Source organism: Balaenoptera physalus, assembly GCF_965194825.1.
Source record: "Balaenoptera physalus genome assembly, chromosome: 3".
In the NCBI taxonomy this organism is placed as follows: Eukaryota; Metazoa; Chordata; class Mammalia; order Artiodactyla; family Balaenopteridae; genus Balaenoptera; species Balaenoptera physalus.
Genome location: NC_138890.1, coordinates 18,893,304 through 18,908,017, shown reverse-complemented (window position 1 = coordinate 18,908,017; position 14,714 = coordinate 18,893,304). Strand labels below are relative to the sequence as shown.

Genomic DNA, 14,714 nt, shown 5'->3' with positions numbered 1-14,714 from the left:
CATGAAAATTGGGGTCCCATAAAGTGAGGAGAGAGAACTGGAGAAGAAGCAATATTTGAGGAGAGAATGGCTGAGAATTTTCCAAAATTAATTAAAGACTTCAAAGCACAGATTCAAGTAACACTGCAAACCCCAGAAAGATAAGTACAAAGAAAACCACACTAAAGCACATTATAGTAAGAATGCTGAAAACCAAAGGAAAAAAAGAGGAAATCTTAACAGCACCTAAATAGGTATTCTGAAGCCACTTCCAATGCAGGGCAGGGGGGCAGTTGCCCACACATACAACCAAGTAATTATTGTACACCAGCGGAGTATCCAAGAATTCAATTCAATTCAACTCAGTTCTGACACTATATACCAGGAGATAGCATCAGATTCCACAGGTTAAGAGTTCAATCCTACAAGACTGCCCGCAACCAACATTTCAGATGTCAGTCACAAGCCAAGGTGCTTCTGACCACCAGCTATAGATTGGAGATTCTCATGACCCGCTCCTTGGACTTCAGACACCAGTCGCAAGGCAATTGTTTTTTTAGACATAATGCTATGTCACACAACAGACAACAGTAACATAACTTTTTATTTATTTATTTATTTATTTATCTTTGGCTGCGTTGGGTCTTCTTTGCTGTGTGCAGGCTTTCTCTAGCTGCAGCGAGCAGGGGCTACTCTTCGTTGTGGTGCGCGGGCTTCTCATTGTGGTGGCTTCTTCATCCTCAATAAGGGGATGGTATACTTTAGGAGCAAAATCTAAGAAGGCACTCATCTAAGGGTTGGGTAGAATTGTGTTGTCTTACTGCTGAATTGAGTTATTTATCATTATATGCTATGGCTTGAATGTTTGTATTCCCTCAATTCCCTCAAAATTCATATGTTGAAATCCTAATACCCAAAGATGATGGTATTAAGAGGTGGGGCCTTTGAGAGGTATGTAGGTCAGGAGGGTAGAGCCCTCATGCATAGGATTAGTGCCTTACTAAAAAAAAAAAAAAAAGCTCCAAAAGGATCCCTTGCCCCTTCCATTATGTGGGGACATAGTGAGAAGGTACCAATTATGAACCAGGAAGAGGGGTGTCACCAGAAGGACACGCAGCTGTGTTGAGGAGCACGGGCTCTAGGCATGTGGGTTTCAGTAGTTGTGGCTCACGGGCTCTAGAGCACAGGCTCAGTAGTTGTGGCACACAGGCTTAGTTGCTCCATGGCATGTGGGATCTTCCCAGACCAGGGCTCAAACCCGTGTCCCCTGCATTGGCAGGCGGATTCTTAACCACTGCGCCATCAGGGAAGCCCTAACATAACTTTCATATGCACTAGGAAACCAAAAAAATTTGTGTGACTCACTTTATTGCAATATTCACTTTATTGCAATATTCACCTTACCGTGGTGGTCTGGAACCAAACCTGCAATACCTCCATGGTATGCCTGTACATTAACTTCAAAGAAGCAAAAATAAGATCAATGGCAGACTTCTCATCAGAAATGGAGCAAACCAGAATGCAATGAAACATCTTTAAAATACTGAAACAAAATAATTACTAGAATTTTATAGCCAAAGAAAATGTCCTTCAAAAATGGAGAGATATAAGGACTTTTCAAGCATTAAAAAACCAAGAGCAATTCATTCTTAGCAAACTTATTATAAAACCTAAAAACTCAATAAAGTTCTTAAGACAGAAGAAAAGTAATCCCAGAGAGAATTACAGAATTGAAAAAAGAAATGAAAAGCACAGAAAGGGTAAATATATGGGTTAAAATAAATGAATACAAAACAATAAAAGTAATATCATGTGGGAGTTAAAATACATGTAGAAATAAACACATACCAACAGTAATGCAAAACTCAGGAGGAATCTATGGAATTTAACTGTTTTGAGCATCTAACATTAATAGGGAAAAGGTAAAGGGAATAATTTGTATTAAGAAATGGTAAAAAGTAATAATTTGTAGTAATTTGTTACATTCTTTTTTTTTAACATCTTTATTGGAGTATAATTGCTTTACAATGGTGTGTTAGTTTCTGCTTTATAACAAAGTGAATCAGCTATACATATACATATATCTCCATATCTCCTCCCTCTTGCGTCTCCCTCCCAATCCCACCCCTCTAGGTGGTCACAAAGCACCAGCTGATCTTCCTGTACTATGTAGCTGCTTCCCACTAGCTATCTATTTTACATTTGGTAGTGTATATATGTCCATGCCACTCTCTCACTTCGTTCCAGCTTACCCTTCCCCCTCCCTGTGTCCTCAAGCCCATTCTCTACATCTGCGTCTTTATTCCTGTCCTGCACCTTAGGTTCTTCAGAACCGTTTTTTTTTTTTTTTTTAGATTCCATATATATGTGTTAGCATAACAAGAATGTTTGTTGCACTCTTTAGGTTAACTACGAAAAGACTAATATAAGAAGTATAGTTAACTATAAAATGAAATAATGCAGAAGATCTGATTAGCCCAAAGAAGTCAATAGAGAATAGAAAAAGGAAAATTGGTCAAAGAGAAAAGATTAATAAGATAGTAGATATCAACACAATTATACATTAAATAAGAACAAGCTAAATATTGCAAGTAAAAGATCACAATTGCCAGACCAGATTTTTAAAAATCAACAATACACTACTTAAAAGAAATAAACCTTAAATATAAGGACACCAAAAGGTTGGAATTTAAATGATGGGAAAAGATATACTAGGCAAATATTAACCAAAAGAAATTTGGTCTAGCTATACAAATGTCAGATACAGGAGAATTAGAGGCAAGAAGAATTAGTAAAGGTAAAAAGAGACATCATATAATGTCTTGGTCCATTCAGGTAGCTATAACAAAATATCATAGACTAGGTAGCTTGTAAACAGCAGAAATTTATTGCTTACAGTTCTGGAGGCTGGGAAGTCCTAGATCAAGGTACCAGTGTGGTCTCCTTCTGGTGACACCCCTCTTCCTGGTTCATAGTTGGTACCTTCTCATTATGTCCCCACATAGTGGAAGGGGCAAGGGATCCTTTTTTTTTTTTTTAATTAATTTATTTATTTATTTTTGGCTGTGTTGGGTCTTCGTTTCTGTGCGAGGGCTTTCTCTAGTTGTGGCAAGCGGGGGCCACTCTTCATCGCGGTGCGTGGGCCTCTCACTATCGCGGCCTCTCTTTTTGTGGAGCACAGGCTCCAGACGTGCAGGCTCAGTAGTTGTGGCTCACGGGCCTAGTAGCTCCACGGCATATGGGATCTTCCCAGACCAGGGCCCGAACCCGTGTCCCCTGCATTGGCAGGCAGATTCTCAACCACTGCACCACCAGGGAAGCCCAGCAAGGGATCCTTTTGGAGCCTTTTTTTTTTTTTTTTTGGTAAGGCACTAATCCTACACATGAGGGCTCTACCCTCCTGACCTACATACCTCTCAAAGGCCCCACCTCTTAATACCATCATCTTTGGGTATTAGGATTTCAACATATGAATTTTGAGGGAATTGATGGAATACAAATATTCAAGCCATAGCATATAATGATAAATAACTCAATTCAGCAGTAAGACAACACAATTCTAAATCTGTATGGACTCAACAACATAGCTTCAAATACATAAAACAAAATTTAAAAGAACTGAAAAGAGAAATCCAAAGTTGTAGAGGGAGACTTTAACATACCTCTCTCAACAGTTAACAAATACATATATAAACTTGCAAGAAAGTAAGAGAAGTCACCCTTACCCAACCCTTAGATGAGTGCCTTCTTAGGTTTTGCTCCTAAGGTATACCATCCCCTTATTACTTGGCCAAATAAAGAGTTCTTAGAAATAGAAAAGAATAAAACCAAATAACATAATAGAAAGATAGGCAAAAAATGAACAAATAATTCATACACACACACACACACACACACACACACACACACACACACACACACACACAAAGAAATAAGAGGTCCTTAAATATATGAAACAGTGCATGTTCTCACCAGTAACAGAAGAACTGCAAATTAAAATTACACCAGCTTATTTTTTTCACCCATAATATTGACAACACACTCTTGACAACTTGTCAAGTTTGTGGGAAAATGGGTCTGCTTAGGCTGCCATAACAAAATACCATAGACTGGGTGGGTTAAGTAATAGAATTCATTTTCTCACAGTTCTGGAAGCTGAGAAGTCCAAGATCAAGGTGCCAGTTGATTTAGTTCCTGGTGGGAGCTCTGTTCTTGGCTTGTCGGCACATACTGCCATCTGGCTATGTGCTCACATGACCTCTTCTTTGTGCACATGTGGAAAGACAGAGAGAAAGCAAGCTCTCTGGTGTCCCTTCTTAAAAGGGCGCTATGGGACTTCCCTTGTGGTGCAGTGGTTAGGAATCTGCCTGCCAAAGCAGGCGACACGGGTTCGAGCCCTGGTCCAGGAAGAGCCCACATGCCGTGGAGCAACTAAGCCTGTGTGCCACAACAACTGAGCTTGTGCTCTAGAGCCCACAAGCCACAACTACTGAGCCCGTGTGCCACAACTACTGAAGCCTGTGCTCCTAGAACCCATGTTCTGCAACAAGAGAAGCCACCGCAATGAGAAGCCCGTGCACCACAATGAAGAGTAGCTCCCACTCGACACAACTAGAGAAAGCTCACACGCAGCAGTGAAGACCCAATGCAGCCAAAAATAAATTTATTTTTAATAAATAAATAAATAAATAAATAAAAGGGCGCTAATCACATCAGACCAGGGCCCCACCCTCAAGACCTTATCTAACCCTAATTACCACTCCAAAGCCCCATCTCCAAATACCATCACATTCAAGGGGACACAAACATTCGGTCCATTATAGCATCCCATGAAGGGCAATTTGGTAATGGCTATCAAAATTACATTACATTTATCCTTTGACCCAGCTATCCTGCTACCAACCAATATAGCAGTTGTTATGGATTGAATTGTATGTCCCTGCCCCCAGATTCACATGTTGAAATCCTAACCCCAAGTAACTCAGAATGTGACTATATTTGGAGATAGGACATTTAAAGAAACAGTTAAGGTAAAATGAGGTCATATTGGTGGACTCTAATTCAATATGACTGGTGTCCATATAAGAAGATTAGATTAGGACACAGACACACATGGAGGGAAGACCACATGAAAATATATGAAGGCCATGTACAAGCCAAGGAGAGAGGCCTCAGAATTAAATCAACATTGCTGGCACTTTGATCTTGGATTTCTAGCCTCCAGAATTGTGAGAAGATAAATTCCTGTTGTTTAAGCCACCACATCTGTGGTATTTGTTATGGCAGCCCTAGCAAACTAATACAGTAGCACACATGCAAAATTCCTTACTTTACTCATTATTTATGACAGGAAAGATTGGTAACACTCTAAATGTTCATCTAGAGGGTGCCCGCAGTTAACAGATGGTGCTGATTAAAATTACTGTGGGCCACCTAAGTGATAGAATGCTAGGGAGCTGTGTAAAAAACGGCAGAAACTGTGTACTAAAAAAGACATGATGTTAAGTTTTAAAAAACAAATTGCAGAACAGTATAGTATATATATTTAATATTTAATATATATAATGGGTAAATATATTCATTTTACCCATGTTGAGAGAGGGGATAAGATATACGAGCCTTTATTTGTATTTGCATAAAGAAATATGAAAAATGGAAGTTTAGGGCTTCCCTGGTGGCGCAGTGGTTGAGAATCTGCCTGCCAATGCAGGGGACACGGGTTCGAGCCCTGGTCTGGGAAGATCCCACATGCCACGGAGCAGCTAAGCCCGTGAGCCACAGCTACTGAGCCTGCGTGTCTGGAGCCCATGCTCCGCAACAGGAGAGGCCGCGACAGTGAGAGGGAGGCCCGCGCACCGCGATGAAGAGTGGCCCCCGCTCGCCGCAACTGGAGAAAGCCCTCACACAGAAATGAAGACCCAACACAGCCAAAAATAAATAAATAAATAAATTTATAAAAAAAAAAAAAAAAATGGAAGTTTACACAGAAACCAATAAAAGTGCTTATCTGTTTGGTGGGGAGGATTGCTTGATCTCTGAAACATTTGACTATATCCCAGTGATAGTATCCCATGTGAATGTATTACATGTGAATATATCCCACATGAATGTCCCATTCTGATAGTCATTAGTGCTGTTCACTGATCCTTCTGGTTTTCCTCCTCCTAGACCCATGATCAGACTGCACTTCTGCATCCCCTGGAAGTTAGATGCAGTCATGTGACTTGCTTTTGTCAATGAAGTGTGTGCAGAAGTGACAGGTGCTATGCATTTCCTCTCGCTCCAGAGATCAGTAGTGTCCAAGCAGTGAGATCTCTGCCAGCCAAAGTCCTTGAGTAAGAAGTCCATGCAGTGAAGCTGCCAACAACTCAGGATGAACATGGAACCCAAACAAGGTTGGAAAGTCAATGGAACTTTGGCATTGTTTGTTACCACAGAACAACCTAGCCCATCCTGACTGACACACTTACCTGTTCAAGAATAAAATAAAATTGGAATTAAAAATAAAAACACATGTATCAGTCTGAATCCAGTCAGGAGAGAGAAGTCACTGAGTAATTTGAATAGAAAAATTTAATACAGCAAATTATTAACCACAAGAGGGGGTCGGAATAACAAGGGGTTGGTTGGTAAGAAGTAAAGAGAACTATAAAGAATAAAAGAGCATTATAAAGAAGAACTTCATGCTAAAAATAAAAATGACAACGTGATAAATGTGGCAGTTTCCTAAAAAATAGAAAATTTTAAAACTGACAAGAAATTGAAAACCTTGAATAGGCCTGTAATTTTAAAGTAGTCAAGCAGCTCTGCATTCTGTTTTATTAAGGAAAAGGGCCTTTATTTCCTCACAGGCTACATCTGCCAGGACTCTTTTGGTGGTGAATAATAGGGATCCAACACAAACTGGTCCCAGCCAAATTCCAGAGTCCTTGGCTCAAGAAACTCGAAAGTCCAGCTCAGCTATGCCTTGAGGCCCACCTGCACCTGCGATACTATCAAAAGCGTGTTCTTTCCTCTTGTCCTGGTTCCCCTCTTGGGAAGACCCTCCCCAAGTGGGTGGGCAACACAACCCCTCTCCCAACTGTAGCTCACCGCTGACCCTCCATGAGTTTGGCAACCCTCCTCCCCATAAATTCCAGCAAGGATCTTGGAACACCACCCCCTTGCAGACCAGCCAGAAGCACATGTCCACACTGGGCTCTTCGCTGGCCTGTCAGCAGGTCTGCATCGTAGCTTTCAGGCCCCTGGGACTTCTGCCCTCATGGGCCCCTTCCTCCATAAAACATATTTTATAATCTATTTCACAATTGCATTGGTATGAAGATGAATATAATCTTAGACCCCTAAAAGATCATGTTTTTTCTTCTGATTTTAAGAGAAATTGAAACACTGCTGTGAGCCCCTGGAGGTATTGTGGGCCCCGGACACTGTGCTTTCTGTGCCTAAAGGACAAATCAACCTTGCTTGGGGGTGACTTTCTTGGCCAAGCTGGGACAACCAACTCCTCTTGAACCTAAGGAGGCGGGGCTCACCCAGAAGCACGTGAGCCAAGAGTGGAGTGAGGGTTCCAGAAAGAAAACTCGAGGGTCTTTCATCAAAGAAGGTAGTTAATGTAAAGAGGTTCCATGCAAGCAAATCACAGATGACCCCAGGCCAGGCACAGCTGAGGAGCTTGCACCCCATCTCAGATCCACACTTCCTGTGCCAGATCTGAACCTGAGCTGGGGTGGGAGTGAGGGAAATGGGAGTAGGCAGTGAAGGTATGGAGGAAAAGGTATATTGAGCTCTGACCTTGAGGGGTTCACAGGAAGGACCTGTTTCCCTGGAGATCGATCTGTTTGAGAGCTGTATGGCTGTTAGCCTAACTGATGCCATCTTGGGCCCTTACAGTTCCTCCTGTCCTTTCTCTGACCCTACCCAGGACTGTACTGTAAAGTAAGTCACCTCTTTGTCATCGAGGGCTTTTTAGTTAATAGATATTGCTTAATAATCATTGGGACCAAGTGGCCTCTATGTCCCCAGACAACAATGAAAAGCTTCACTGACATATTCCCAGTACCCATGAGACTAGTTACACATTCACACATTTTGACTTAGGAATGTATGCCCTATTTCCAAGCACCTTGTGCCAGTGGCCCCTTGATGGTGTGGCATGCAGCTATAAACACTCCTGGATCGTTGCCCCTCAATCCCACCCTGTGAGCAAGTTACCCTATAATCAAGTGCTCCATGGATTATATGGAGCTACCTGCCATGTTTTTTGGTCTCCAGATGCCTTCGCAGTTCAGTGGGCACTTTCCATTCCTTCCGTCCTCCAACAAGAATAAAATCCAACATCTTACTAGAAATGCTGGCTGGTCAACAGACCTGGGGCTGAATTCATTCATTTGTTCTTCAGTCAACTTTCATTGAGTGTTGAAACCACTGGTCTAAATGGAAAGCACAAATAGGGCCTGCAGGGCACACAGCAATGACATGGGTGGGGAAGGGAACACACCATATTTTAGTATGTTTAGTGCTTCCTTGAACTTTTAATTAGCGGTCTTAACTATAGTCACCAGGCTGTACATAGATCCCCAGAACTTACTCGTCTTATAACTGGAAGTTTGTATCCTTTGACTAACATGTCCCCATTTACTCCACCCTCACCCCCCGGCAACCGCCAATCTACTCTCTGTTTCTATGAGTTCAGCTTTTTTAGATTCCATATATACAGGCAAACCTCAGAGGTTCAGTTCTAGACTATCACAATAAGGCAAATATCACAATAAAGCAAGTTACACGCATTTTTTTTGTTTCCCAGTGCATATAAAAGTTATGTTTATACTATACTGTAGTCAATTAATTGTGAAATAGCATTATGTCTATAAAAAAAGTACATACCTTAATTTAAAATGCTTTATTGCTAAAAATGCTAACAATCATCTAAGCCTTCAGCAAGTGGTAGTAGCAACATCACAGATCACTATAATAATGAAAAAGTAAAATATTGCAAAAATTACCAAATGTGACACAGAGATGGCACTGATAGACTTGCCTGATGCAGGGTTGCCACAAACCTTTAATTTGTAAAAAATGCAGTATCCACAAAGTACAATAAAGGGAAGCACAATAAAACAAGGTAAGCCTGTAGGTGAGATCACATGATTTTCCTCTTTGTCTGACATTTCATTTAGCATAATGCCTTCAAGTCCATCCATGTTGTTGAAGAAGGCAAGATTTCCTTCTTTTTATGGTTGAATAATATTCCATTTTTGCTCTTGAGTTGTATGAGTTCCTTATATATTTTGGATATTAACCCTTTATCAGATATATGATTTGCCAATATTTTCTTCCATTCTGTAGGCTGTCTGTTCATTTGTTGATTGTTTCTTTTGCTGTGCAGAGCTTTTTATTTTGATGTAGACCCACTTGTTTATTTATGCTTTTGTTACTTGCATTTTCGGTGTCATATCCAAAAAATTATTGCCAAGACCAATGTCAAGAAGGCTTTTTCCCTATGTTTTCTTCTAGAAGTTTTACAGTTTCAGGTCTTATGTTTAGGTCTTGAATCATTTCGAGTTAATTTTTTTAAGTGGTGTAGGACAGAGGTCCAATTTCATTCTTTTGCCTATGAATATCCAGTTTGCTCAACACCATTTATTGAAGAGACTATCCTTTCCCCATTGAATATTCTCCTTTGTCATGTATTAATTGACCATATATGAGACATTTTGTTTCTTGGTTCTCGATTCTGTTCCGTTGGTCTATGTGTCTGTTTTTATGCCAGTATCATACTGCTTTGATTACTACAGTTTTGTAATATAGTTTGAAATCAAGAAATGTGATGCCTCCAGCTTTGCTCTTCTTTCTCAGGATTGCTTTGGCTATTCAACCTCTTTTGTGATTCCATACAAATTTAAAGATTGCTTTTACTTTCGCTGTGAAAAATACCATTGGAATTTTGGTAGAGATTGCTTTAATCTATAGATGGCTTTGGGTAGTATGGATATTTTAACAATACTAGTTCTTCCAATGCATGAAGACGGCACTCAAGGTTTATTCTTATCTTTAGTTTTCATTAGCTTGATTATAATGTGTTTTCCTTTTTTTTTTTATTTTTTTTTTTTTTATTTTTTTTTTCACACACACACACTGTATTTTATTTTTACAAGAGATAAATAGACTGACACCAAGCATTGTACATGGATGACCACAACAAAAGCAACAATGATTGCAATTACCAAACATGAAACACACTCATACTATGTCATAATATTGACATTCAGTCCAGTAATCCTCCACTGTAACAGCTCCTTTACTTTGCAGTGAAAATTGATTTGTATATTCTTTGCCTCTGAGTCCTTGTGGGATTTTTTTTTTTTTTAATTCAGACAGAAAGTCACAAAAATTATACTCATCCTCATCAGTTCACTCAGTCCCATGTAATTAATTGTTTTTTTTCATCTTGATCTTTTGTTAGCACTTTTATGAGTTCATCAGTTTTTCATCAGAGTTCTGAAAATGCTTATTCATTCAGTTCAGCAGTAGAGTCAGTTACCAGAAACCTGTACTTGTCAGAGTCTTTTCCATGAATTTCTTGAAGATGAAACCCTTTCATAGGAACATATTTGCAAAATCATCAGAGTACACCCAGAACTGTCTGTAAATGACAAAAGACTTAAAAATGACCACGGTAAAAGATCTGATGAAAGTTCATAATAATGCAGTTGACAAGAAAATTAGTTATTTCTGAGATATACATTTTAAAGTAATAACTAGGATTATTACTTATAACATTATACCAGAACATATAAGATTTTTAGAAATTTCATGTAATGTCTGAAACATTTATATTAACATATTTCCATAAATATTTCCATACAAATACAAATATAAGATTTTTAGAAATTTCATGTAATGTCTGAAACATTTATATTAACATATTTCCATACATATTTCCATACAAATACAAATATAAGATTTTTAGGAATTTCATGTAATGTCTGAAATATTTATATTAACATATTTCCATACAAATAACCCAATGAAAGTTTAGTATTAGTTGTTTTGTTTGTTTTTTTATACTGCAGGTTCTTATTAGGCATCAATTTTATACATATCAGTGTATACATGTCAATCCCAATCGCCCAATTCAGCACACCACCATCCCCACCTCACCGCAGTTTTCCCCCCTTGGTGTCCATATGTCCATTCTCTACATCTGTGTCTCAACTTCTGCCCTGCAAACTGGCTCATCTGTACCATTTTTCTAGGTTCCACATACATGCATTAATATATGATATTTGTTTTTCTCTTTCTGACTTACTTCACTCTGTATGACAGTCTCTAGATCCATCCACGTCTCAACTAATGTGTTTTCCTTTGAGTGTGGTTTTCTTTGAGTTTAGCCTCGAGATTTGCTGAGCTTCTTGAATCTGGAAATGTTTGCCTTTCATCAAATTTGGGGATTTTTCAGCCATTATTTCTTCAATTTTTTTTTCTGTACTAATCACTTTCTCCTCTCTTTCTGAGACTCCAATAACACGAGTCATAAACCTTTTGATATTGTTCCATGATCTGTGAGCTCTTCATTTTTTTCACATTTTGTTTCTTTGTATTTTTCAAATTGAATAATTTCTAGTGCTCTACCATCAAGTCAACTATTTCCTCTGTCATCTCCATTATGCTATATAACCCACCCAGGGAATTTTTAATTCAAATATGGGGGAGGGGGAGTGTTCTTGTTCTAAAATTTCCATTTCATTGTTTCTATTTCTATGCTGAGAATATTTATCTTTCCTTTTTTTAAAGAGTGTTACTTTTACCTACCTCCTGAAGCATAGTTATAATATCTGCTTCAACATTTGGGTTATCTGGGGGTTGGCATATTTGTAGATTGTCTTTTCCCTTTAGAATTAGTCACATTTTCCTCATCGTTGGTACTTCAAGTAATTTTAGATTGTACCCTGGACATTTTGAGTATCATGTTGTGAGGTTCTAGGTACTGTTAAAATCCTCTGGAGAATGATTTTTTCGTTGTGGTGCTTTTAGCAATCAATCGGTCCTGGTTAGGTTCAGACTATAAGTTCTGTCTTATCTTCTGTGGGTAGTAGATCCAATGTCACCTTAGTTTTCAAAGGCTTTGTTTGGCAGGAATGTAAAGTGGCACAGCTACTCTGGAAAATATTTTGGCAGTTCCTTATAAACTAAACATGCACTTACCATATGACCCAGCAATTTCCCTCTTGGGCACTTATCTCAGAGAAATGAAAACTTATGTTCACAAAAAACCTGTATACAAATGTTCATAGCGATAGTGGCTTTATTTATAATAGCCCCAAGCTGGAAACAACCCAAATGTCCTTCATCGGGTGAATGGTCAAATGAACTCTGGTATAACCATACAAAGGAATATTGCTCAATGATAAAAAGAAACAGACTATTGATACATATCACAACTTGGCTGGATCTCATAGGAATTGTTAGTGGAAAAAGCCAGTCTTAGAAGGTTACATACTGTATGGTTTCATTTATATGACATTCTCAAAATGACAAAACTACATAAATGGATACCAGGTTAGTGGTTGCCAGAGGACAGGGATGGGGGTGGGTACAACTATAAAGGGGCAACAGGAGGGGGTCTATTTGTGGGGATGGAGCAATGTTGTGTCTTGATTGTGGTGGTGGTTACACAAATCCATACATGGGATAAAACTGCATAGAACTACACACACAAACACACACACACAAAGTGCATGTAAAAGCTGGTGAAATCTGAATAAGGTCTGTATCTATTAATAGTATTACACCAATGTCAACTTCCTGGTTTTGATATTACATGTGTAAGTTATATAAGATGTCTCCACTGGGGCAGGTGGGTGAAGGGTACACAGGATTTTTAACCTCTTATGAATCTATAATTATTTCAAAATAAAATGCTTTTTAAAAGACTTTGCCACTTTGCTTTGCGTCTGCTCTGTGCAGGTTGGAGGTGAGCCTGGGATTTATATCTGCTCATCCACAGAATTCGGGATCCCTCCCTCAGCTATCTCCTCTCTGGGAATTGCCCCACACTCTCTGGCTCATATGAGTTTCCTATTGGAACTTTAGGTATCCACACTGTTGGTACAGTATTGCAGGTTTGCAACTAAGGCTGTCCTCAGGGCAAGCATAGGGTAGAAAAAAGAAAGGAAAAATAAAATGAGCCGAAGGATTTTACCACACATACTTCATCTTGCAGAGGCTCCTTTCCTAGTCCTCTGGCTAGAGAGATGGTTTCTCTGCACAGTTCTATACTGGGACTGACCTCAATTCAAAACTGGGAGATGGGGGCTTCCCTGGTGGCGCAGTGGATGGGAATCCACCTGCCAATTCAGGGGACCACAGGTTCAAGTCCTGGTCCGGGATGATCCCACATGCCATGGAGCAACTAAGCCTGTGAGCCACAACTACTGAGCCCGCGTGCCGCAACTACTGAAGCCCACGTGCCTAGAGCCCGTGCTCTGCAATGAGAAGCCACCGCAATGAGAAGCCCGCGGACTCCAATGAAGAGTAGCCCCCACTCGCCGCAAATAGAGAAAGACTTTGCGCAGCAGCGAAGACCCAAGACAGCCAAAAATAAATAAATTAAATAAATAAATTTATTTTTAAAAAAAACTGGGAGATGAGAGAAGAAAAGAATCTGGGAATCTTGTGTCCATTATGGGTTATTCTTCAAGTTTTGGCTCTTCTCTCCAATCTGCCTGTCATTGCTAACATGTTTACTTGTTTACTTTGTCCAGAGTTTTTAGTTGTAATCAATGAGATAGATAGAATTTAGTGGTCTTATTTCATCTTGGCTAGCATGAGAACCCTTAAATGTAATGTTTAATCTTTCCAGTTACCATGTGAGATCAATATTAATTCTCCTATTTTAAAGATAAATAACTTGAGGCTTAATGAGGTATAGTCTCCTGCCCAAACCCATATAGCAAATGCTAAGGTGAAAATATATATACAATTAAAATTAGCTCATGAAACAGGCTGTTGAGTGGAGTCAGAAAGCAGGAGGGGGCAAAAAAGAAACACTCTGTTAGAACAGAGTGGTGGGGAGATCAATGGTGAAAAGGGACAGGAAGAGGAGAGAGTAGGGAAGGCGAGGAGGTCTCTTCCTGATGGGTCAGGGTTGTATCAGGCAACAGCTGCTCTGCATTGAGGGTACTTACCCAGAACTCACCCCCTTTACATGCACCTCCATGGATTTCTTGTGAGCAAACAGGCCAGTCTAAGCAATGATGTAATCCTATTCCCTTTTCCAGTCAGGGCCCAGGCTTAACCCAATCAGCCTTGGCATTTCCTTGTTGACCCCATTTGTCCAGGGGCACCTGGGCAGGTCACCACAATTGGCTGAAGATAAGGTTTTTATTCTACAGACGAGAGAAGGCTTTCTCTCTTCCCACCCAACAGGAACAAGGAAATATGTTGTTCTACTTACTGCTGGCATCCATCTGAAGCTGTGAGAAAAGACAGGCTTGGACAAAGCCCATGCAAGATAGCCTGCCTGGAACCTCCTTTTCCGCTAGATTTCCTTCTCAAGTGAGTCAATTTAGGTCAGTGTTTCTGTTACTTGCAGCCTGAAACGTCCAAATGGACCCCTCCCAGCCTAAGCCACTCTTAGAAATGTTCTAGGACCCACCTGACCCCAAGTTGGTGCTGGAGAACCTTCTGACTCTGAGCCCAGGACAAGAGCAAGCCTGCCTCTGGTCACAGGTTGG

The 14,714-nt window shown here is 39.9% G+C and overlaps 1 protein-coding gene across 5 annotated transcripts in view; it reads left to right on the top strand.

The window, feature by feature from the left end:
* RASGEF1C (RasGEF domain family member 1C) overlaps positions 1 to 10,372 on the top strand; it is a 137,584-nt gene extending 127,212 nt beyond the window's left edge. For all 5 annotated transcript variants that reach the window (XM_082453547.1, XM_082453550.1, XM_082453545.1 and 2 more), the window contains one exon: positions 6,148 to 10,372. In XM_082453547.1, the coding sequence (XP_082309673.1) occupies positions 6,148 to 6,202 (55 nt within the window). In that variant the 3' untranslated portion in view covers positions 6,203 to 10,372. The remainder of the gene's footprint in view (positions 1 to 6,147) is intronic.
* The last annotated feature ends 4,342 nt before the right edge of the window (positions 10,373 to 14,714 follow it).